This window comes from Tursiops truncatus, chromosome 6, assembly GCF_011762595.2.
Source record: "Tursiops truncatus isolate mTurTru1 chromosome 6, mTurTru1.mat.Y, whole genome shotgun sequence".
Classification (NCBI taxonomy): domain Eukaryota; kingdom Metazoa; phylum Chordata; class Mammalia; order Artiodactyla; family Delphinidae; genus Tursiops; species Tursiops truncatus.
Genome location: NC_047039.1, coordinates 20079483 through 20102225, shown reverse-complemented (window position 1 = coordinate 20102225; position 22743 = coordinate 20079483). Strand labels below are relative to the sequence as shown.

At 44.1% G+C, this 22743-nt stretch overlaps 2 protein-coding genes across 4 annotated transcripts in view; both read right to left on the bottom strand.

The window, feature by feature from the left end:
* ROR2 (receptor tyrosine kinase like orphan receptor 2) overlaps positions 1-22743 on the bottom strand; it is a 215444-nt gene that overhangs the window by 164029 nt on the left and 28672 nt on the right. The window lies entirely within an intron of this gene.
* On the bottom strand, positions 1444-2910 carry LOC117312561 (protein SET). Its single transcript, XM_033857742.2, has one exon. It carries the CDS (start codon positions 2602-2604, stop codon positions 1771-1773), a length of 834 nt encoding a protein of 277 aa, XP_033713633.1. The 5' UTR covers positions 2605-2910; the 3' UTR covers positions 1444-1770.

Genomic DNA, 22743 nt, shown 5'->3' with positions numbered 1-22743 from the left:
ATATACACACACGCACTCACAGCCACACACATGCCAAACACACACACCAGGAAACCACACAAACACTCATGTACACACATACACATTACAGGCATGCGGTACACACTCACATACACGCACACCCACACACCAGGAAACCAAGAGTGAGGGAATTAAGCTTACAGAGGTATAGAATCTTTAGTGACCTGTGAATGCAGCCTTGATAACTTAGTGAAACATTAACCTCTAAGTACCTAGGGACCAAAAGCATCCAGCCCCTAACCCGGCGGTTCTCGACCACGGAGATTAGTCAGTCTGAGCAACAGACAGTTGGAGAGGAGGAAACTGGCCTCAGCACTTTATCCGCCTGGGCTCCAGATGCCGGAAGACACACAGAGCTGAGATGAGGACATGTGTGCAACAGGGCCCCAGGGCCTAGAGGCCCCGCACCATGCAGACTTGAAGAACAAGAAAGAAGTGTGCTGAAGTGGTGACAGAGGCCAACAGGTCATCGAGATGCCAGCATCCCCTAGAAAATGGTAAGATGGCAGGGCTGAGCAGCGCCATCAGGTCTGGCCACAGACCCCCTGAGGAGAGCTTGTGTGGCACGGCTGCACCCCGCTTCCCCAGGGGCTCCTAGCTCTGTGCAGGCTGAGGCACCCCATGGCCGGAAGACACAGCTGCTTCGAGATCTGGGGCCCATTTTGCCGAGTGCCTATGATGAGTCTCGGATGGGATGGAGGCTAGGGAGGGCCGGGGATAGGGAGGTCCCTCTCACCAGCCGTTGTCTCTCTCGTAAAACCACGGTCCCCAAATTGTCACTACAACTGCACCCACTTTGCACCTCGATTCTGTGATAACAGAGGAACATAAATCCCCTCTTGGAGGCAAAAAAACTTTTTTTTTTTTTTTTTTTTTGTGTACACATTTAGTTTTATTGTAACAAAGCAACTTGTACACTTTTAACGTTTAAAACTGAGCATCATCTTTCCTTTCCAGTGAAACAAAAAGAAAAATTTAAAAATAAACAGGAACAAAATTACAATAGAGAATGTCAATTGCAAATAAGATCCTACAGGTTCTGCTGATTCTCCCATCGAGTGGCAGGGCTCAAGTCATCATTAGGAGAGAATTTTATTTTAAAAGTGTCATCTTAAACTGCAAGGATGTCCGTTAAACATCACAATTAAACATGCCAAAGGAGAAGCCATGTTGTCAAAATGCCCACTTAACCCACCCAAACATCTCAAACCCACCCTTTGCTGACCTTCTATAACCCCATTTTTTTAAGTTTTTTTTTTTCTTTTTTTAAACAAGAGAAAGTAGACAGATACATGTTGGTAAATGCTAACTGTCCATATTCACATAGAGACACAGTGTAATCTCTGAGCCCAATATACAGAGAAAGGAGGAAAAAAGCTAGAATTCTATGCACTACTACACAGGGGCCTAGCACCCTCCAGCTTCCAGCAGAGCTAAGGGAGCAGAAGGTTTTTCTTTTTTCCCACAGAGCATGATGGTGTTGATTCCATAAAGTTTTTGTTGAGACAGGAAGGGATAAAAATGAATTTGGAACAGAAAAGGGTAGAGATTCTTTTCCCACTGAATTCTGCTCAAGGTATTTCCCCCCAAAATAAGTTGTGAGCCATGGTATAAAGGAGAAAAGAGACCTCAAAAACAGGGCAACTGAGCACAAGAGGAGAAGGAGAAAAAAAAAAAAAAAAGACTGCAACTTGCTCCCAGGGACTGGAGAAAATTAAAAAAGGAAGGTTGGAATCCATCAGTGTTCCATTAGTCATCTTCTCCTTCATCTTCCTCTCCTTCCTCCCCCTCATCATCATCTTCATCTTCTTCACCTTCATCCTCATCCCCTTCTTCATCAATATCTTCCAATCCTTCTTCCTCTTCATCATCATCATCATCTTCTTCTCCTTCCCCCTCCTCATCATCCATGTCTGGAACCAAGTAGTACTGTAATGGATTTGGCCAAATATCATCTTTGATGACCTCTCCTAACTCATCTGCACCTGCATCAGAATGATCAGTAAACCAGGTGAAGAAGCTTTCTGGTTCCTCATGCTGTCTCTTCCTGCTGGCTTTATTCTGAGTTTGACTTGAACGTTTTGTCAAATCCTTTCCGGATTTCCATTTGATTTCAGTGGACTTTGAAGATGGATCACCACTCTCATTCAGATGAAATTCTTTGGAGAGAACTTTATTTTCAAAGTAAGGGTTTTCATCAAAATAAAAATCTATTCTGTAACCTGATTTAATATCTTCAAATTCTGTCACTTCAACTCTTGTCAAATAATGCAGCGCCTCTTCATCCTCCTCCCCAAGCAGTGCCGACACTTGTGGATGGTTAACAAATGTTGTTACCCAAAAATTTGGGATTTTGGCGATCAATTCCGACCTCTTCTGAAAAAACGGTTGGCGGAGTTTGTTATATTTCTGTTCTACTTTCAAAATCTCCTCACTGGCTTGTTCGTTAAGTCTGTCTATTTCATTTTGTACTTCATCAATATGTTCAATTGCTTCTTGCTGTTCTTTTTCTGAGGTCTCGTCGGCCCCGTCGTGGTTGGAGTTGAGCTCCTTTTTACTGACTTTGGCCGCCGGCGCCGACATGGTGCTCTCCGCGGTCGGGGGGGGAGCGGGGAGGGGGAGAGAAGGGAAGGCGAAGGGGGCGGGCAGCGGCTTCCCCTCACGCCACACGCGCGGGCGCTCGCTCGGTCCGGCCGCCTCCTCCCGGCGCTCGCTCGCTTTCCCTCCCCCTGGCTCGCGCGCGCTGCCCTCGCGGCCTGACGACGAGGGAGGGGCTGGGGTTGCGTGCCGGGCCCCGGCCCGGGCTCCTGCTTACGGAGGGGAGGCGGCGGCGGGCGGGCAGGCTGCTCTGCTCCCTCACTCACGCTCCGCGCTCCAGCTAGCTGCTCGATCTCCGCAAAAAAACTTTTAAGTCAAGAATGCACATGTGTTTTTTTAAGAAAGGAATCCGTTATTAATTAAAGAGCAACTAAGAAGCAGAACTCTTGAAATTAAAAAACACAGTTTAATCAGGTACTAGATTGTAAATTCCTTTTCCGGGCAGACGAGAAAGAAAAGCTACAGGGTTTTCCCTGTACAAGCTGGGAAGCTGCACCATGAGCCCCTCTGCCTTATTGATCACACAGAGGCTGATCACAGGGCTCTCGACACCATCGCCTATGATTTCTCTAATCTTTCTCTTGTAATTCAGTTAAAGAAACAGGAATTGTAGCATCAAATTTTTTTGCTTCTCTGCCCAACTATACCCATCTGAAATGCAAAACTATACTATAAATAGGGATGGTGTAAAATACATGGTGTATATAAATAGATAAATTATGTAGTATATCCAGTATAAACTATACTTTATCCAACCATATCCACTGGAAATGTAAACCTGCATGCTAACAGTTTGTGGGCATGTTTCAGATCTCTCTGGGAAGTCATAAAACACATGCAACTAAGGAGAGACAGTTTAAAAGTTGCTTCAAATGTAACCAAACCTTCAATGACCTCACTGGCTTAATTTCCCCCCAATTTAGAGCTATGTTCTAGGTTCTCCAACAGGCGGAAAAGCTCCGTGTCATTTCTAATGTTGGCTCAGTACATTATCTCGTGTAATTTCAAATGTTGGCTCAGTACATTATCTCCTTCTGCAGAGGGTTAAAAATAAAAGTGCTCTGACGTTTCTAAACCTGAGGCATAGGAGGAGCTTGGTTTATTCTTCCAAAGCTCCTGCGTGAAAGAGGCCATCTGTACCTGTGCCAGGTGCCACTACCTGGGTCTAGAGAATCAGGCCAAGAGCGCTAAAGGCACTTGAAAAAAGACCATTTGCACAAAGTACCTCCCTCAATTCAGTCAACAAGTCCCAACACTTTAATCCACATAATGGGGTTGTCATGCCCATTTTGCCGATGCAGAATCTGAGGCTCAGGGCGATAAATAACTCACAAGGGCTCCACCCAGCTCAAAATCCCAACTCCAAGGCCTTCTGTGCTTTCTCCTCCAGGACAAATGATAATGCCAAGACCTGAACAGGACAGGATCTCCTCCAAACTGGGGAATCTGCCTCCCAGGGTCATGGGGGAAGCAATCCCAACGTGGTTGACTGGCATCCTACATACTCTGCAAACAACTAAGAGATTGGGATACACACAAAAATGGAGAAGGACGGAGAAGCAATCATTCCAAAAGTTTTCCTTGTGTTTTCTTTATCTAATTCTTTCCTACATGGGAGAAAGCATCAAGCCAATGCAAAATGTTCAATGTTCTCTCCTGACTTATCCCCAAAGGAAGTAAACCTTCCCCTCCCTCTTAGAGCCCTTTGCTTTCTTTCCTTCCAGTATCAGCTCTCCAGCGGGCCCACCTGACTTGCCAGAGCCACAAAGCCAGGCCTTCCCGTGCCCCCAGCCCCTCCTCCCTCAGCCTACAGCAACCCTCACTAGAAGCGTATCTCCAAAAGCAGTTCCTGATGGGGGCCACATGTCCTGGGGCCTCCTAACTGCTTGTGGGTCAGGGCATAAGGTCCAGGGCCCCACCCTCACCAGACCCCATGGGCGGGGCTGCCCTCACTGACACACCAGCCCATCAGTAACAACAAAAGAACATGTTGGAACTATTTTAACATGAACCTGGCTCATCAGAGTAGAATTAATATATGAACATTTATCGGCACTGGCAAAAAAAAAATGACTGTTTAAAAACCGTATGAAATTTTTCATAATGAAAAATTTCAGGAATGAAATTTTGACAATGCTACAACACAGATGAACCCAGAGGGCATTATGCTGAGTGAAACAAGCCAGTCACAAAAAGGCACATACTGTATGAGTCCACTCACATGAGCAATCTAGAGCAGTCAAATTCATAGAGACAGAAAGTAGTATGGTAGGTGCCACGGGCTGGAGGGGGAATGGGGAGTTGGTTTAACAGGAACAGTTTTTCAGTTTTGCAACATGAAAAGCGTTCTGGAGATGGATGGTGATGATGACCGCACAACAATGCGAATGTACTTAATGCCACCAAACAGTACACTTAAAATGATTTAAACGGTTAATTTTATGGTGTGTCATTTTACCGTCATTTTTTTAAAAAGGAAAAAGGCCATACACTCAAAAATAAAAACAACGAAAAGAATATTCTCCCCTAAAGTGTGAATTCGAGGAAAAGAAAAACCGCCACTTCAAAGAGCAATCAGATCTTTCCGTGCTCCTGCCTGGAAGGACCCAAGGGCAGGCCTGACTCCCAGCCAGCCTACGTGGATGCTGGACTGCGGACCCTCCCGGCCCTGAAAGCCAAGAGAAGGGGGTCTGGTTCAGTCCTTCCTACCCCGGGGCACCCTTTCACTTCTGCAACACAAGCTCCCCCAAACAAATGTACCCCAAGAGGTCATTCCATACTTTCTCAAGTCAGAATGAAGCCCAGGTCCACGTCTCCAAATTCTTCTACGGCACAGGTCAGAACAAACATGTCAACCTAAGTATTCTCTGTAAAGATAACAACTTTCTCCCTGCAGCCAGCAAATCGGCTCCTTCCCCAGAAATGGGTTTTCCCCACATTCTCAGTGTCAGGCAAGGCAGCACTCGCCCAGCAGGCACAGTTGCCCGGTCCCCCTGGTCATCCGGGTCCCCCTGGGCTCAGCGAGAACACGAGCAGCCCTGCAGACAAAGGGGGCTCACAACGGACTTGGTCGGTTTCCAGAGCAAGTTTACCAGGAGCTTATAAAAATGCCTGAGACTAAGGGTAACTAGGAAGTATATGGCAATTAAGGCCCACGCTTGTTTTATGCATTTAAAGGGCTATTGCACATTCTCAACACACAATTCTGAAGGGGAGCGATGGGCAGGAATTGGGGGTTGGGGCAAATATGAGAGTGTCTAGGGGGCTTAAGAGTGGAAACTAACTGGGCTGGTGAGTGTGTGTGGTGGCCACCAGAGCCTGGCTTCCTACCAGCTCAGGCCCCTTCCTCGGTCAACAATGGGGTAGACAAGTGTCCTAAGAGGAAGGTGGCCCATCTGTTCTGTTTCAAACACAAGGTCAGCATCTGCGCGAGCACTGCCTAGCGGGGCCAAGGTGGGGCTGTAAGGGGGGCGGCTGGGCAGGGTCCTGGGTAGGCAGGAAGCGTTGGCTTCCTCCTGACCCACGAAGGGCCTGGCGCTAGAGTGGATACACCACGAGAGCGAGGACTTGCCTTATTTTATTCACTGCTATATCCCCAGCTCCTAAGACAGAGTCTGGCACATAGTACGGGCCCAATAAATGTTTATTTTATTTCTTTATTGAATTATAGTTGATTTACAATGTTGTGTTAGTTTCTGGTGTATGGCAAAGTGATTCAGATATATTTATTTTCTTTTTCATATTTTTTCCATTATAATTTATTACAAGATATTGCATATAGTTCCCTGGGCTATACGGTAGGACCTTGTTGTTTACCTATCTATCTATCTATCTATCTATATATATATAGAGAGAGATATAGATATTAGTTTGTATCTACTAATCCCACCAAGAAGAAAAGAGAGAGGACTCAAATAAAATAAGAAATCAAGGAGGAGAAATATCAAAAAATAATAATAAAATAATTAAAAAAAGAGGAGAAATATCAACTGATACCACAGGGGAAAAGGGGGGTTAAATAAATAAATGTTTATTGATTGGAAAAAAATCCCTTTGGTTTTCAAAAACACAATCAGATGATGGTTGAACTATGTTTAAAGGAGAGTGGCTGTACATATTCAGAGGAAATAAGAGGTGAACCATCCACAAGCCCAGGCAGCACTGCCCTACCTGTGTGAGTGGCAGCCTCATGTGAACCCTGAGCCTTATTGAGAGTCAGGAGAACGACAGGATACTGGGGTGAGGAGATTCCCCAGGTCAGAACCCGAGAGCCCTCCCAACTTCACTCTGCCATCACTCGACCCAAGGATGCCCATGAGTCACCAGGGTCCAAGAATGTTCCATCAGGCGGGTTCAGCCTGGGGCAGGGGCACCGACTTCCTCTAGACCTCCGTCTAGAATTGAGTGGCAGGACCTGGGACAAAACTAGACATGCCCTCACCTTGGAGAAAAGTCGTTACCCCTTCCGTTTCCCAGCAAGGAGACGGAGGCAGAGACTGGCAGGGGTCTAGGCAGAGTGCTGACCACCTGGGGCTGCCCTTGAGATATGAGAGCAGGGGGACCCCCTATCTGCGTGAGGAGAGTAGCCACCAGCCTTACAGGAAGGCGAGGATGGAGGGCAACCAGGCATGCTGCGGCGCCCTTCCAGCCTAACAGTGTCCTGTCTCCAAAACCAGATACCCCAGCCAGCCATGGGATGGCTCCTCATTTCTGATGCCAACTATGGCTTTAAGAGCCCCTGCTTCCAAGCTAACAAGGCAGAGCCTCCAGAAGGGAAAAATCAAACTGCTTATTACTCACCGCCTTCAATACCATCTGCTACCTGGGACTGCACTGCGCTCACGGCTGCAGAATGCACGTCCACACGTGCACATACACACATGCACATGTGCACGGACACACACACACCTCCAATTTTTTTTTTTAAAAGACCACAAGCCCTTGCTCCACATGGTAGATGAACAAGGGGAGGAGAAGAGGGAGCGAAACAGCACACTTTTCAGAAAAGAAAATGGAAATGAAGGCAAATATGAAGAAATGGGGGAGACAGTCCAAGAATGAAGAAAGGGAGCCGACCAGCATACTCTTCTTTTCTTTTAAGAGCCAAGAGTAGAAGCACTCCTGGGAAATCCTAGATCCCAGTAGAAGATTGCATATTAAAGAAAATGTAGAAAATTACAGGCTAGATTTATGTGCAACACTGAATTGCTGGTTTTGAGAAACTATTATTAATGAAGAGGCAGAAACACTGCTCATTTGAAGAGAATTCTTTTAAATAAAAAAAAAAACAGTAATAATTGCTGAGCAGGCATAATACTGCTAAATTCAGGGGAGGGTTTTTAAACCACACCAACCCCAGAGAGGCGTCAGTTGTCCCTGAAGCTCCTGCTGTCCCAGCAGTGACCTCAGCTCTGGCTGCAGGAGATGCGTGTGATGCCCACAGATGGCAGCCATCCTGGGCACCCCTCTGGCCTGGACTGCAGGGGCTGAGTTCAAGGGAGCCTGTATGTCCCCGGGCTGCAGGTGGCTCTGGGGCACGGGTTATGAGTTGCAGACTGACATTTCAGGTCCTGGGTGCCGACCTGGGATGTCAGCCATGACAAACTTGCATTTTATAAGGAAAATTCTTTCTTGACCAACAGAACAAGGTCTGTGCATCGTAACCTTTGAGAGTCTGTGCATCTGGAGGAAAAGAACCCCTCGAGGATGGCTCAGCACGTGTACTCCCCCCAAACCCTGAGCAGCCTTCCCACCGGCATGTGGTGGCAGGTGCCACAGAAATCACCAGGTCGAGATCACATGTACAGTCCCTCCTCCAGACAAGGGACCACCTAACTGCAGCCAGGGATGGTCCTCGGTGTCTGACCTGCCGAGATGAAGACTGACAGTCTCTCCCAGCTTCCTTCACGGAGTTTAGGAAAATCCCTTAGATTTTATTTATTTTATTGTTTTTTTCTTTCAGTTATGGTCATATGATCTTTGCATTATTAAATGAATTTCATCTAATTGCTTTGTCTTTATTTTTCTATTAATTCTTTCTGTTATGTTTTAGAAAAGCACCAATTTGCAATGATTGGGGAAAAAACCCAACCAGTTCTTTCCCTGACAGTCTGAGGAGCACAGAAGATTGTTAACAAACTGTCCGGGCTTCAGCTGTACACATTTTCCATCCAGCCCAGTGCACTCAAGCTTCCAGGCTTTTTTAAAAATATATTTTTTAAATTGTGGTAAACACATGACATAAATGTTCCATCTTAACCATTTTTCAGTGCATAGTTCAGTGGCATTAAGTACATTCACAGATCTGTGCAACCATCACCACCCTCCGTCTCCAGAACTTTTGTATCTTGCAGAACTGAAACTCTGTCCCATTCACAACAACTCCCCATTGGATCTCATCTATTTTTAAAATCAAGGGAGATAAACCGGCAGGGGCTGAATCACAGCAGCAAATAAAACCTCATCAAGTGAGAAATCTGCATAATTATCTTTAAACCCTAGACAGGAAGCCATTTATTTACAAACTCCCTACAAGGGGGTCAAGCCTCACATTCTCAGGAGCCAGCGTGCATTTTTTCTCCCAGCCGAGCGGTGCCACAGCCCCCAGGCCCCTCCTTGCATGACCAGTGGGACAGTGCCTGTGTCACAGGAGCTGACACACATGGGAATGCCCTTCCCAAACACAAATGGATGCAAAGAATTTCTCCAAAATCCACAAGGAAAGGAAGGGAAGAACGGACTCTCCTGCACTCCCCGGGCACGAGGATTTGTGCGGCTGCCCAGCCCAAGTTCTTTCAGGGCATCACCTTATTAATCCATAAGTGACCTGAGATTCTGCAAATTGAGGAACCAAAAAATAAAGAGCTGAGAAAGGGGATTTGAAAACAGAAGGGATCAAAAATGAATCAATTAAGCCATCTTTCTGAGAAAACCACACTCTAAAGAGCTATACTGCGGGCCTCCTCAGCCAACACACCACACACTTTAATGTCTAAAGGGGCAGCTTCCATTCCTTAAATAGAAGTCATCGTCTCATGTGCTAAATGGACCCACGAATGGAGTGAAATGAACTGTGAGCCTCTTACCTCCTACCAGCCTCTTCAGTGCAGGATTGGGGGCCACCCCCGCCCCCAGGCTTAGGATGCATCCAGGGAGCCCTGGACACCCCACACACACTGCCCCCAGTGGGGGCGGGGCAAAGTCTCAGAGTAAAGGGAAAGAAAGAGTCTGGCTTTCAGGAAACATCTGGGATTTGTGATGAAACTAAACTGTAATGACAAATAACTTCCTTGGAGACTGCAAATGTCACGATGCAAAAACTCCACGATGAAAAATTAAAAATAGGATTCCCCTACGATGCAGAGATTCCACTTCCGGGTACTGAAAAGAATTGAGAGCGAAAGAACAGAAGGCAAGGTCTCAGAGGGGTATTTGCACACCCGTGTTCACAGGAGCATTATTTACAATAGGCAAAAGGTGGAAGCAACCCAAGTGTCCGTGGACAGATGAATGGATAAACAAAATGAGGTTTACACTTGCAATGGAACACTAAGCCTTAATAAGGAAGGAAAGTCTGCACATGCTACAGCATGGATGATTTTTGAACACATTATGCTGAGTGAAATAAGCCCATCACTAATGGACAAGTACCGCCTGATTCCGTTTATATGAAGTACAAACACAACACTGTAAATCAACTATACTTCAATTTTTAAAAAATGAAGTATAGAGAGTAGACAAATTCAGAGACAGAAAGTAGCATGGTGGTTGCCAGGGCCTGGGGAAAGGGAGGAACGGGGAATTGGTGTTTAATGGGGGCAGTGTTTCAGTTTGGGAGGATGAAAAGAAGTTCTTTGCGTGGATGGTGGTGACGGTTGCACAGCAGTAGGAGTGTACTTAATACCACTGAACTGTTTCACTGCTTGAGCTGCATGGTTAAAATGGTCAAGTTTATGTTATATATAATTTACCACGATTAAAAAAATTTTAAGATTTTTTTAAAACCCGAGACTAGTTATGAAGTGTCTTCCACGCATCTGGGCATTTGGGATACAATGGGGAAACAGGTTCAAGGGCCCATCCCCCTTCCAGGTTAATAAACGGGGAATTAAGCAGCTCCTTACACAGACACATGCTAGGTTATGTACCTGAAAACCGCAGATTCTAGATTTTGTAAAGATACTTCTAAATACCGAGGGAACTCTACCTAATGCACTGTGGTAACCTAAATGGGAGGAAAGTCCAAAAGGGAGGGGATATCTGTATGTGTATGGCTGATTCATTTTGTTGTGCAGTGGAGGCTAACACAACAATGTAAAGCAACCATACTCCGATCAAAATTAATTAATTAATACCAGGGTTCATGGGTGGGGCCTTACAAAGCATGGGTGGCCTTTGTTTTTTTCTCTCAGAGAAGTTTCTGGTTTCCACCCTAAATTTTGTTGTTTTCCCAGAAACTGGCCTCTTCCGATCAATGACAGTCTCAGAGGGCTCCCTCCAAATGTGTGCAGTGAAGACAAAATGAGGAGGGTCAGAACGGAGGGTCACCAGGCTGAAGAGAGCAGAAACAAGCATGGAGGTCCGTCCACCCTGAAATAAAGCCAGCCACCATCCTAAAAGCTCCTGTGCACTGCTTTTAAATGAGGCATCACAGGCGGAGGGAGATAAGACCCGCCACCAGGAGTGCAGCCTGAAGAGAGGGCATGACAAAGGAGCCTGGTTACCCTCACTGCTTCTAGAAGCCAGTCCTGAATTCTGCAGCAGCCTGGATGTCAGCGAGGCTCTGTTGAAAGGCACCTCAAAGTGCCTGTGGAGAGGCGGCATCTCTGCCCACATCTCTACAGCCGTGTGAGTCACCTGTGCACACCAGGAGGAGCCTGAAGAGCACCCTGTAGTTTACAGTAAGGACACCATGAAATAAATCTGAGGATGCTGCGCAGATTTCAGTGGCACCCACAGCAGAGGTGGCAGGCAAAGACAGGCTGGGTGAGAGGGATAAGACAGAGAGGGGAATCCACAATTAGTCTGGAACTGAAACTAACACATGGCTGTTTTATCAACTGGGGAGGAAGAGGAGAGATGTGAAGAGAGGGAGGAGTCGGGAGCAACTCCCTGGCTTCTGTCTTGGTCACAAGAGGAATGGAGGGGACACTCCGTGCCTTGAAGGACAGGCTGGTAGACCCCAAAGGAGGCTGATGACAAGTTTGCTTTTGGAGTTGTAGCCTCTGAGGCATCCCCGGCACATCCAGTGCGAGACCTGTTGTAGCAATGGATCTATGGAAAACATCCACCAAAACGTCTCCCAACAATGGGAACAAAGACAGTTTTTCAAAAAGAATATTTAGCTAGGGAAAATATAGGTTTTAACAACTTTTTAACAAAAAGCACAAACAGGCTCTATAGAAGTTATCTTAAAAAGCACCAATCTCACACTCTGCAAGCCAAGTATGGCCCGAAGGGTTTTATAACTATTAAATCATTTAAGCCCCAAGACAATGACCCTGTGAGGTAGGTCGGTGCTGGTACTTACCCTATGGAAGGGGTGTTTACATAGGAATCCAGAGGACATCATTACCATGGGGAAATAAACAATATTAGTCCCAAAGAAAGATGCTTAAAATAAATTAAACATCCCTCCACTGTTCCTTCAAAATTGATTACTAATGATATGAATAACAAATAAAATTAATGCCATTAAGAGATTATCCAAAATGAGCCCCACCGAGATTTTAAAACACTCAATAGAGCCAAAAGAAACAGCCCTGAGTTTCAAGTGGAAGATGCCAATTAAGAAAAATGACTCAAATTCCTAGAAATCAACCCCCTTACAATTTCATTATGGAAACCCATAAAGCTGACACCTTGGGCAGTTGGAATCTGCTGACCAGGAGGGAAAGTTTCTCTTCCATCCCCCCAAATTAGCACATCATGGTGGATCCAGCTGCTGGCGGCATCAAGCCAACAAGAGGAATTTAAGAAGAAACCACAATGACTCCAACCTCTTTAACTTACAGAGCACCAGAGTCCACGGAGCCTAACGCAACACGCCACTTTGCCAAAAACAACCTATAGAATTTCTTTCAGAAGAGAAATTTTAAATTGCTTGTTAACTGCTTTTCCTATCCTGCAATCTGTCTTCAAATCCTGGGCCTGGGTGTGCTTCTCCCACCAGGGTAGAGTCAAGTCTGTACACCCTCGACCCCGGGGGCCAGGGTCCAGTCCCTCCACACAGCTGCTGCTTCCTTGGCCAGTGCTCGCAGGGAAGTGGCCCAAACAAGCAGATGACAACAGTATACATGAGGCTGTACACATTGGTTCCCAGTTCAGAAACCAGGGAAGCTCCTCTTCTTTGCCGAAAGAAGAGGTTTATCCCCACTGATTGGGAAACGAGAATGAAGACCAAACTCTCGACAGGTATCCTCGCCTACTTCTGTCTCTCAGACACACATGAATTAACTGTATCTCAGACCTGGTTTTTCCCTCCTGTCCCATCTGTGGATTTTGATCCCTTGAAAAAACTTTATTTCTTTCAAAAGAAAAGAAATACTGTGCTTTTTTACTTCAAATCATCTGCTTTTTTTTTTTTTTTTTTAAGCTTTATGCTAACTGGAGACACTGCTAACAGACACTGCTAACTGGAGAGCAGATTGATGAATGTGTGCTAGAGGCCATCTGGTCAGATTAATCACACCACTTCAAAATACCTGGACCTATTATTATGACTGCTAATATCTGCACCCCCAAAATATGGTGAGGACCTATTAGCTTCACATGTGGGAACACACGTTTAAGAAATAGCTTTGAATACAGAGAGATGCCCATATTCAAAGAAATTTGGCTTTATGTTTAATGCATAAAATATGTGACCCTTTTAATGATACAGCACAATAGAAGCAAATTAAAACAGGACAAAAGAAAATAATTTTATTCAGTTTATTTAAACTAAAAAAAAACTCACCATTTCTCCCACCTTCCACCCCCTGTGTCTAGCAACCACCAATCTGTTCTCTGTAGCTATGAGCTTGGCTCTATCTACCTATCTAACTATTTATTTATTTTAGATTCCACATAGAAGAGTGATCATATGGTATTTATTTTTCTCTGATTTATTTCACTTAGCATAATGGCCTCTCGGTCCATCCACGTTGTCACAAATGGCAAAAATTCATTCTTTTTTATGGCTAAATAACATATATGTATGTGTATATATATATGCATATATATACATATATATATATATATATATATATGTATGTGAGTGTGTGAATAAATTTCTTTATCCATTCATCCATCATTGGACATTTAGGTTGTCTCCATATCTTGGCTATCATAAATAATGAGGCAAGGACCGTGGGGCTGCATATACCTTTCAAATCAGTGTTTTCATTTTCTTTGGATAAAGAAATTACTTTATCCAAAGTAAAGTAATTTGTGGAATTACTGGATCATATGGTAGTTCTGTTTTTAATTTTTTGAGGAACCTCTATACTGTTTTCCATAGTGGTTGCACCAATTTACATTCCCACCAACAGTGCACAGGTTCCCCTTTTCTCCACATCCTCGCCAATACTTGTTATTTGTTGTCTTTTTGATAATGGCCATTCTGACAGGTGTGAAGTGATATATCTCATTGTGATTTGCATTTCCCTGATGATTAATGATGTAGAGCATCTTCTCATGTACATGCTGGCCATCTGTATGACTTCTTCCGAAAAATGTCTATTCAGATTTTCTGTCCATTTTTTAATCGGACTATTTGGGTTTTTGCTGTTGAGTTGTATGAGTTCTTTATATATTTTGGGTATTAGCCCCTTATCAGATATATGATTTGCAAATATTTTTTCCCGCTCAGTATGTTTCCTTTTCATTTTGCTGATAGTTTCCTTTGGCAGAGCTTTTCAGTTCTATGTAGCCCCATTTGTTTATTTTTGCTTCTGTTGCTTTTGCTTTTAGTATCAGATTCAAAAAAATCATAGCCAAGATTTATGTCAAACTGTTTACCACCTATATTTTCTTCTAGGAGCTTTATGGTTTCAGGTCTTAAGTTCAAGTCTTTATTCCATTTTCTCTTAATTTGGGAGTATGGTGTAAGTGAGTGGTCCAATTTCATTCTTTTGCATGAGGCTATCCAATTTTCCCTGCATCATTCATTTATTTATTTATTTATTTATTTTTGTATTACATGGGTCTCTCACTGTTGTGGCCTCTCCCATTGCGAAGCACAGGCTCCTGACGCGCAGGCTCAGCAGCCATGGCTCACGGGCCCAGCCGCTCCACGGCATGTGAGATCTTCCCGGACCAGGACACGAACCCGTGTCCCCTGCATTGGCAGGCGGACTCTCAACCACTGCGCCGCCAGGGAAGCCCCCCTGCATCATTTATTGAAAAGACTGTCCTTTCCCCATTGTATATTCTTGGCTCCTTTGTTGTCAATTAATTGGCCATATATGCATGGGTTCATTTCTGGCTCCCTACTGTGTTCCATTGATCTATGTCTGTTTTTATGCCAATACCACACTGTTTTAATTACTACAGTAATATCATTTGAAATCAGGGCATATATTCATGCTTTGTTCTTCTTTCTCAAAATTTCTTTGACTATTCAGAGTCTTTCATGGTTCCATACAAATTTTAGAACCGTTTGTTCTATTCCTGTGAAAAATGCCACTGAAATTTGTAAATCGCTTTGGGGAGTATGGACATTTTAACAATATTGCTTCTTCCAATCCATGAAAATGGACTATCTTTCTATTTATTTGTGTCTTCTTCGATTTCTTTAACGTTTTCAATATATAGGTCCTTTACCTCCTTGGTTAAATTTATTCCTGGGTATTTTATTCTTTTTGATCCAATTGTAAATGGAATTGTTCCCTTAATTTCTCTTTCTAAGAGTTTGTTAGTAGGGTATAGAAAGGCAACAGATTTTTGTACACTGATTTTGTATCCTGTAACTTTACTGAATTTATTAGTTCTAACAGTTTGTGGTAGAGTCTTCAGGGTTTCCTGTATATAATATCATGTCATCTGAAAACAGTGACAGTTTTACTTCTCTCTTTCCAATTTGGATCCCTTTCATTTCTTTTTCTTGACTAATTGTTCTATCTCTTCCAATACTAATGTTGAATAAAAGTGGAGAGAGTGGGCATCTTTGTCTTGTTCTGCTCTTAAAGGAAAAGCTTTCAGTTTTTCAGTGTTGAGCATGTATGATGTCAGCTGTGGCCTTGTCACAAATGGCCTTTATAATGTTAATATATGTTCCCTCTATACTCACTTCATTGAAAGTTCTTATCCTGAATGAATGTTGAATTATTTCAAATGCTTTTTCTGCATCTATTGAGATGATCATATGATTTTTTATTCTTCATTTTGTTAGTATTTAAGAATACTATTATGCACTCACTATAGATGATGTTTTCAAATACATATCTGGGACAAAGGAAGGAACTAACCCTTGCTGGTCTCATCACTATGACTCCACCCAACCCTGTCACCTGCTCCTTTGAAAAATAGACAAAACTCAGTGCTCTAAACACAAGCTCTCTCTGAAAGTAGATATTCCAATTGCTAAATGTAGAACGGATGATGGAAATACAAAGCCACTTGATCGAAAACCACAGGAATTATTTTGGCTATTAAAATCATTGGACAAACCATGACGAGAAACAGGATTTTTACATACTCACAAAGTATCTCCCTGCAAGATATGTACTAATAAAAAAGGAAAAAAATAGAAACTGTACAGCGGAGAGATCTGGCTCACACGACCTTAACCAAGTGATCATGCTAACTTCCCCACCAGAGGAACATGTGGACATAACACACCTACTGATATAATACATCATCACTTCTGTCTTCTTCCTGCCAAAAATATATCACCTGAATCTAAGCATAAGAAAACAGACCAACCCAAACTGAAAGACATTCTACAAAAGTACTGACCAGTGCTCTTCTAAAGTGTGAAGGTCAAGAAAAACAAGGCAGTACTGAGGAACTATGACAGACTGAAAAAGAAGAAAGAAAGGTGTGAATCAAATGAAATGTGGAATCCTGGATTGGATCCCAGACCAAAAGCAAACATTAATGAGAAAACTTCAAGATTCAAATATGGTCTGTGGCTCAATTAACAGTATCACACCAAGTTAATTTCCTAGTTTTGATAAATGTGCACCTCAACATATGATATTAACATTGGGGAAAGCTGGGTGAAGAGTTAAGGGAACTGCCCTATTTTTGCAACCTTTCTATACATCCAAACTTACTTCAAAATAAAAGTATTTGTGTGTGCATGCGCATGTGTGCGTGTGTATTCTCCTGCTAGGATGCACCTTCTTCTAAAGTCAAAACAAAAATCAAGGACTTCCCTGGTGGCACAGTGGTTAAGAATCTGCCTGCCAATGCAGGGGACACGGGTTCGAGCCCTGGTCCGGGAAGATCCCCGATGCCGCAGAGCAACTAAGCCCGCGTGCCACAACTATTGAGCCTGTGCTCTAGAACCCGTGAGCCACAACTACTGAAGCCCACGTGCCACAACTACTGAAGCCCGTGTGCCTAGAGCCCATGCTCTGCAACAAGAGAAGCCACCGCAATAAGAAGCCCACGCACCGCAACAAAGAGTAACGCCCGCTCGCCACAACTAAAGAAAGCCTGCGCATAGCAACGATGACCCAACACAGACAAAAATAATAGAAAAAAAAAGATAACCCTTGATTCTTTAAAAAAAAAAATCAATGTATTTGAAAGAATGTGAAGAATAAATTTTTCAGAAAAAAATTATTAAATCCATCAAACAAGCAATAGGTAAAAATTTAGGATCTTCTTGATTTATCAGTTATAACTCTATTCTTTAAGCAATGTTTAAATATAATATTTCTTTAATATTGTATTTCTATATTGTATTAGTGAATACAGTAATTAGATCTTTAGTTAATATTTTCATAAGATCATAAAAATGGACATAACTAATTAAGTAATAAGCCAGCAAAGAATATAAAATGGTACATCTTTTTAAGGGAAAAATTGATAACATTTATTAAAATTTAAATTGACTACAAAAATCTATCAGATGACACTATATGATAGAAAGCCTTCAAATGCGTTGGTAACGAGGATCGTCACTTGATACAGGCTGAGCAGACTTTTATTCTTTGGAATGAATCACACTGGAAAGATTAGTCTCTTTTCTCTCTACAAAAAGATCCCAGCCTTTCAAGTCAATGAAAAGGACATGGAATTCTATGTTGCGTGAGATGAGAGAATTCACTAGAACTTTTCATCTGCCTTCTAGAGACTCAATGGCCAAAGCTGACCAAGGGGAAGACAATTACCAATAGCTGCCCCAGGACCCACTATTACTTAAAAAGATGACATCAGTTGAGAGGAAGCTAATTACCTCTAGTTGGCAAAGGGAAGGCAAGAATTAAAATGCCCAAGGAAAGTTCTGAATAACAGTGAGAGGCAGAGACTCAACTCAGAATGACTATATCAGGCAAATGCAATGCCCACTTCTTGCTCTATAAAAATTCCCCCAAGGTCATGAGCTCTGCTTCCCAGGAAGCTAACCCCCATTTCTTTCCCAAGCTATCCCCAAATCCTACTCTGTGCTGGCCAGTAATGCTTTCACAAGTCTTGAGAGTTTAAGAAATCTGATTTTCTAGGGAGGGTGGGAGGGAGGGAGACGCAAGAGGGAAGAGATATGGGAACATATGTATATGTATAACTGATTCACTTTGTTATAAAGCAGAAACTAACACACCATTGTAAAGTAATTATACCCCAATAAAGATGTTAAAAAAAAAAAAAGAAATCTGATTTTCATAAAGCTTTTACATATGAGGTAACTTAAATAGTCACAGAGACTAAAGGTAGAACAGTGGGTGCCAGGGGCTGAGGGGAGGGGGGAACGGGAAGTTAGTGTTTAATCGTTTAGAGTTTCAGTTTACAAGCTGAGAAGAGTTCTGGAGATGGATGGTGGTGATGCTGGCACAACAATGTGAATGTACTTAATGCCACCACTGCCACCAGCCCAGGTGCCTACCTGTGTGTTTACGTCGTCAGAGCAGGCCTCGACCACAGCCGGGCCCTAGGAAAGAGGGAAGCTGCAGACAGAGCTCTGCAGAATCAAGTCACCTTCAAGTTCAAGAGCTAAGAACTCAGCCACCAACTAGCCTCATTTTAGCTCATTAGGTAAGGCTTATAGCTTCATAAACTTTATTTTTCCTACCAAACATAACATGACAATATCCCAAATGTATCTGCAGAGAGGTTAAGCCTCCAAAAAAAGCTCAGTTCAATTTTGTTCAGCAAATCAATCACCAGAATGAAACTGAATTCCTGAGAGATATGCATACAATACAAATCTATATTTGTGTCCAGGAGTTAGGATGTTTGGGACTCTAAGTATGACAAAAAATCCTAACCATAAGGGTCTTTACTTAGGAAGAGGTCTTCAGGGAGGGATCCAGTGACATCATAGAGGCCTAAGGTTCTATCTGTCCATCCCATCATGTTTAGCAATGAGCTTTCCACCCTCTTGTTGGATACTTCATAGTCACAGATGGCAGCTCCAGGGATCACACCAGCTATCAGCAGTGAAGGAGGGGCAGTGGCCAAAGGCCTTCTCCAACAGACTCTCCTTATTCCTGGAAGAAGCCCCGCCTTCCCTCACATCTCATTGGTCAGAACCAGGAGATGGACTGGCCCCAGACCAATTACTAGCAAAGAAGATTGTGATTGCCATGACAGGTCTTGGCCAACCATGACTAGTGGTCAGGTGGACCATGGACTGTGTCTGAGCTCAGAGCCTCAGCCAGCTCCAGGACACCTGAACACTGGCTGCAAGAAGGTGAACAAGGAAGGCCTCAGGGAAGGTCGGGGAAGCCCTCACATAGGGCTTAATCTTTCTGCTTCTTTTGCTGGTTTCTGGATTAAAACATCACAAGTCTACTCAAGACCACCACTTAAAAGCCAATCGGCCAACTTTTACCTCCACAGGAGGCTCCACCACCCATGTCAGAACATCCCCATCCCCCTAGTGTAGCATCTGACATCAGGACTGCTTCTAGGGTCAGCAACTGGCCGTTCAAACCCAGGGGCCACCATCCTAGCAACAGCAGCAGTGGCTTTCTACAGCTGGTATTTCCAGGTGCTGAGGTCTCAACACCAGTTCAGCAGTCAGCCTGTGTCGGCCCCTTTGTGACAGAGAAGGACGAATCCAAGGTTCCACACCCTCCACCTCACACAGGATCCTGAACTGAATACAGGACTCTGACTGCCACATGTGGCCCCCAACAGACGGCCTGCACACGTGGTCCGCCGTAGGTGGCTCCTTCTAACTAGAATCCATCTTTTTGGCACCCTCAGGGGAGGAGTTGAGTACATTTCTGTTTCCCTTTGGGGAAGTGAGGCAGGAGATGTAAAGGGCAGGCTGCTAGCTTAGGTTCTAGAACTGAGTGTCTGGCAATCCTTAATGTCTCTTCCTCAGTCATATCACAGCATCTGTGAACAGAGGCTCTTAGAGCTCAGTCTCACAAAGGACTGTGCCCAGTGGCCTCTGGGATGGATGTGAAGTCATGGCTTGGCTACAACTGGCTCCACTCAGAAGGGCAAGGTGACTCTTCCTAGGAGCCACTGCTGACTTGATCAAATCATGGAAATGGGTTTCCTTGGCCACTAATCATTTTGGCACCTGGAATTCTTCCATGGTCTTGCCAGATGTCCATAACTCTGGAATGAAATTAGAAACTTGAAGTCATGAATAATCTCAGAAGAATTTTAAGTCCTGTTAGCTAATTTTGTTCAGGGGAAGCTTCCATGACTTTTCTGTCGATGAATTCTTTAATCTAGACAAGTATTTCCGATGTGCAATGCCCTGCCTGTGCTCAGTCAGCAGCCAGCCCCATCTCACTGCTTCCCTGCCCCCTCCCCAAAGTCTCAACTGGTCACCTGAGGGACCGTGGCCTCCAGTCACCTGCCCCTCACCTGTTTCCTCACTACCCTTCCTCCACCCAAATGCCAACATTCACTAGACTTCAAATCCAAAAACCCTTCTTTAAAATAAAAATTGTAACTATGAGCCAGCTGATCTCATCTGTTTGCATTATGGTCACGGTTTTCCTCATGGTAATTCAGATCTCAAGCAAAACATCCAAATAAGTGACAATTACTTGGGGGCCTTTCCCATGCCCTGACGCCCAGTATTTCATAAAATTTTTAAGAAGAGAAACTTAGGGCTCCCCTGGTGGTGCAGTGGTTAAGAATCTGCCTGCCAATGTAGGCAGGTTCGAGCCCTGGTCCGGGAAGATCCCACATGCCACGAAGCAACTAAGCCCGTGCGCCATGGCTACTGAGCCTGTGCTCTAGAGCCCGCGAGCCACAACTACTGAAGCCCGCGTGGCTAGAGCCCGTGCTCCGCAGCGAGAAGCCACCGCAATGAGAAGCACACACACTGCAACGAAGGGTAGCCCCCGCTCTCCGCAACTAGAGAAAGCCCGCGTGCAGCAACGAAGACCCAACACAGCCAAAAATAAATAATAAATAATTAATTAAAAATAAATTAATAAATTAATCAACTAAAAAAAAGAAGAGAAATTTAGCAACACTCCTTTAGAATGTGAAACCTCATTATATAAATGGCACTGAACTACTGCTTTCTCACAAGAAAACAGGCAAAGGAGGGAAAAAAACTCAGGTGCCCCCCAGCATGGTAGAAAGACCCTCTCAAGGTCTTTAAAAAGAACAAAGCTTCACTTTGCTCAAGGTTTTCCCATGCTTAGATGGAAAATATCTGCCGCCTCTGAGTCTCGGGGAACAAATAAAACCACAAGACACTGTGTCTTCCATAATTCTTTAGCTTTACTTCTTCCCAGTGGCTCCAAAATTAATTCCCCGTGTTTATTCAAGTGTCGCTTATCTGTTTCATCACCAACCATCCGTCGACGGTCATTAATTTCCTCCTGACCCCACTGCATTCCTCCTACTCTCTTGAACAGTTTAAGAGCAACACTTTAGCTCAGCCGTTTTTGGTCTGGCGTGGATTTCAAATTCCCTCTGCAAACGGAATCTGTGTGCTGTCTTTCATGCTGTCATGTCCCCCCTCCACTGGTCTGTACGTTTCTAAACTCTTGAGCCACTGCTATCTAAAAATCTACTCAGGAAAAAGAACCCAAAGCCCAGATTCTTGAGGGAAGAAGATACCTGGGGAGAAGCTACCAAGAGAGAGGTTTTCTGGGGAAGTATAATTAATGCTGAGGCTAATGGCACTGCTCATTATGCAGCAGGGGGGAAGGCCTGCGCCCTCACCATCAGAGGCAGTGGCATGCCAACCTCCTGGACCTTTGATTCAAAGAGCCCTCTGTGCTAAAACAGATGAGCTAAAAACACTAGAAAGCTGCCCAGGAGGGCCTGAGTACCCAATACCTGCCTACCCGCCCCCCACCTTCTTCCACAGCAGGCACAGACCCAACTCTCTGCTGCTTCTGAGCTGCAAGATAGATGGGCCAGCTAAACTCTGCAGCATGGAAGACGCATGTGACACTAAGAAAATGCCCAGAGGTAAGTTCAAGGAGTTAGACTGGGTCTCTTAAACAACAACAGAATCTATCAAAAAGACAGGCAATAACAAGTGATGATGAGAATGTGGAGAAGCTGGGACCCTCAGACACTGCCAGTGGGGATGTAAAATGGTGTAGACACTACGGAAAACGGTCTGGAGGTTCCTCAAAATGTTCAACATAGAATTACCATATGACCCCACAATTCCACTCCCAGGTAGATACCCAAAAGAACGGGAAATGTGTGTTCACACAAAAGCTGGTACATAAATGTTCATAGCAGCATGATTCTCAATAGCCAAAAAGTGGAAATACATCAAATGTCCATCAGCTGATAAATAAACAGTGATACTTCCATACAATGGAATACATTCAGCAACAACAAGGAAAGAGTGGTGAGCCAGGTGGACGGCATCAGTAACGAGGCATGGTGATAGCGTGGTCCCTTAATAGGATGCGTGCACCTAACCTCTGTGGTTTTCCTCCCCAAACCCACAAACCCAGTCTAATTATACGAAAAACAGCAGACACACCTCAATTGAGGGGCACTCTACAAACTACCCAAACAGTACTCCTC

What these genes read in the sequence shown, in the direction of transcription:
- LOC117312561 (XM_033857742.2), bottom strand. Translation starts at nt 2,604, where the DNA reads ATGTCGGCGCCGGCGGCCAAAGTCAGTAAAAAGGAGCTCAACTCCAAC.